Source organism: Saccostrea cucullata, unplaced genomic scaffold (assembly GCF_032062105.1).
Source record: "Saccostrea cucullata isolate Sc308-1 unplaced genomic scaffold, CSIRO_AGI_Scuc_v1 ctg3748, whole genome shotgun sequence".
Taxonomy (NCBI): Eukaryota; Metazoa; Mollusca; class Bivalvia; order Ostreida; family Ostreidae; genus Saccostrea; species Saccostrea cuccullata.
In genome coordinates, this window is record NW_026932145.1 from 1 (window position 1) to 2,378 (window position 2,378).

The following is a 2,378-nucleotide window of genomic DNA, read 5'->3' on the forward strand; positions in this document are numbered from 1 at the left end:
CACTTCAATGGCAATCAATGCGCTGATTACGACTTGGACCTACTACAACGACAAAACTGGTCATCTTCACTGGGATGAAAGTAAAAAGTTTTCAAATAGTTTTTTTTTGATAGGAGGAGGAGTGATAATCACGCATAACTAGACAAAGTGATATAAAATTTGTTATTTGCAGATACTCCATCTGATGTCAAGAAGGTTGTAGCAGCCTCTGTTTACTTTCTGAACACCTACATTCTCGGTGAGGAGTACAAACCTTGGAATATGTTCTTCTCTGGATCTTTTAAAGGATTTGGAGTAAGTTTCTTGCACCTTTCTAACTTCGTACAGCAGAATAACAGCTTTGACAGTTTGTACTAAATGTCAATGTTCATTTGCAGACATCTTGGTCTCAATATCCAGCCAATCGTAACGATCACGTCAACGGAACTAAAATTCGAATTCGTGGAATGGAGGGCGTGGCCGACGAATCCTGGTATGACCAGCAGCTAAAGTCTCTTAAAACTCCTACTATTTTCCATGGTTACAACAGCGACCCCTCCTACTTCCCATTCTGGTGTTCTGAATCTTACACCTACGTCACCAGCATGCTGGCACTCTCCACCTATAACAATATCGCCGGAAATAACCCGTGAATTTCCACTCGGTGGTAAAAAAAGATGGCATTGGACATGTCTGTCATTTAAACATTTTTACACTTATATCTGCTTGTTTACCAGTTTATTTTCTTCGATCTTGAAAATATTGAAATAAAGAAAAATACAACACAAAGTATTTTAAGTGGTTTTTCACTGCTGACACATAATGACCTCATAATACTAGTATTCCTTAAATTTACATTTCATAAATTCAAGAGCTTGATGAAAACCCCACCCACTTCTTTCAGTCTCCCCTATCGTGAACATCTCATTTTTAAACATTGTCTATTGATGAATTAATAGGGTACCTGTAAAGTGCGAAACGAAATAGAAACGAAACGAACTGAAACGAAACGAAATCTGCCGAAACGAAACGAAATCCACCGAAACGAAACGAAACGAAACCTACCGAAACGAAACGAAATGACGTTGCGCACGGTGTTGGTACACATTGACGTTACGTCAAAATAACGTTAAAAAGTCATAACGTTGTTATAACGTTTTGAACCTTATACATGCATATTTTAGATCTTTAAATGAATTTTATTTTTCAAAAGTGTAAAAAAAAAAATAAAAGGGCACATAATGTTCAATGTTTGAACCTTCTTTTTTGAAATATTTAGATGTTTATTCATAAACTCTTAAGGGACTCCGACCCTCGGCCAGGAAGGACAACTCTTTAATTTATAATTTAGTTCAAAAAGTCTTTAAATGAAGCTTGAAAATTAAATATTTTCATGCAACAATTTTCATTATATGCCCCTCAATGTGCTTCAAGGTTCTTTGCAAAGCTCCATAAATTACTTCTAATTTCATATCATGTTAATAAACATTGGTATCTAAAAATGCTTTTCCGGGATAAAAATTTGTACATTTAATTAGACGTTTCTGAGAAGTTCAAAGAACCTTGAAGCAACTTGAGAGGCATATAATGAAAATTGTTGCATGAAAAGATTTAATTTTCAAGCTTCATTTAAGACTTTTTGAATTAAATTATAAATTAAAGAGTTGTCCTTCCTGGCTGAGGGTCGAAGTCCCTTAATAATAAAATTTTGATTACTGAAATGCCAAAGGCACTCAGTGAATATTCCTCTTTCTATTTTTCTTACTTGTCTGTCTTATAAGGAGAAATATATATAAGTAGTATTCCCTTTCAACCTCCTTCAATATTTTTTTTCAGTTAGGTCATTACAAGTCTTTTATTTCTATATAGCGTCCGCATGCGCTTTGGGTGTATAGAGAAAAAAATGAGAGTTAAAATTTTTATACTTCCTTCGTTTCAATGGAACTGGTGTCATTTTGAATAAAAAAAAATAAGTATCAATTTAGTATATTGAGGGGATGAAAAAAAGGAGGGATGGAGACGTTTCACCATTATTGAAAATCTGGTTTATCACGAAAATTCTAAAATCATTTTACTATTTTTGGTGAAAGAAGGGGGGGGGGCTCTTATAATGCATACAATGTACTTCGTTTAGTAGGGTAGTTTTTGTGGAACGATATAATTTTGAGGTTTTCATAATTACAGGTACCCGAAAACAAACAATTATTTTATTTCAATGACCATAAAAACTTAACAAATGATATACAAAACTTTCAGATTGTTAACGTTTATATGGTCTATTTTTACTTCATATAAAATTTATACACCAGTGGGGATCCGGGTTAGAATAGGTCCTCAGTATCCCCTTGCTTGTCGTAAAAGGCGACTAAATGGGGTGGTCCTTCGGATGAGACCGTATA

At 34.4% G+C, this 2,378-nt stretch overlaps 1 protein-coding gene across 1 annotated transcript; it reads left to right on the forward strand.

The window, feature by feature from the left end:
• The first annotated feature begins 7 nt into the window (after window positions 1–7).
• LOC134234510 (uncharacterized) lies at window positions 8–757 on the forward strand. Its single transcript, XM_062716593.1, has 3 exons — window positions 8–80; window positions 173–294; window positions 378–757. Exons 1-3 carry the CDS (start codon window positions 8–10, stop codon window positions 630–632), a joined length of 450 nt encoding a protein of 149 aa, XP_062572577.1. The 3' UTR covers window positions 633–757.
• Window positions 758–2,378: the final 1,621 nt, after the last annotated feature.

Excerpts from the sequence above, each read along its gene's own strand:
- LOC134234510 (XM_062716593.1), top strand. The coding sequence starts at position 8 with ATGGCAATCAATGCGCTGATTACGACTTGGACCTACTACAACGACAAA. Across the intron at positions 81-172 it reads TCATCTTCACTGGGATGAAA|ATACTCCATCTGATGTCAAG; the intron begins GTAAAAAGTTTT and ends TGTTATTTGCAG. Across the intron at positions 295-377 it reads GATCTTTTAAAGGATTTGGA|ACATCTTGGTCTCAATATCC; the intron begins GTAAGTTTCTTG and ends GTTCATTTGCAG.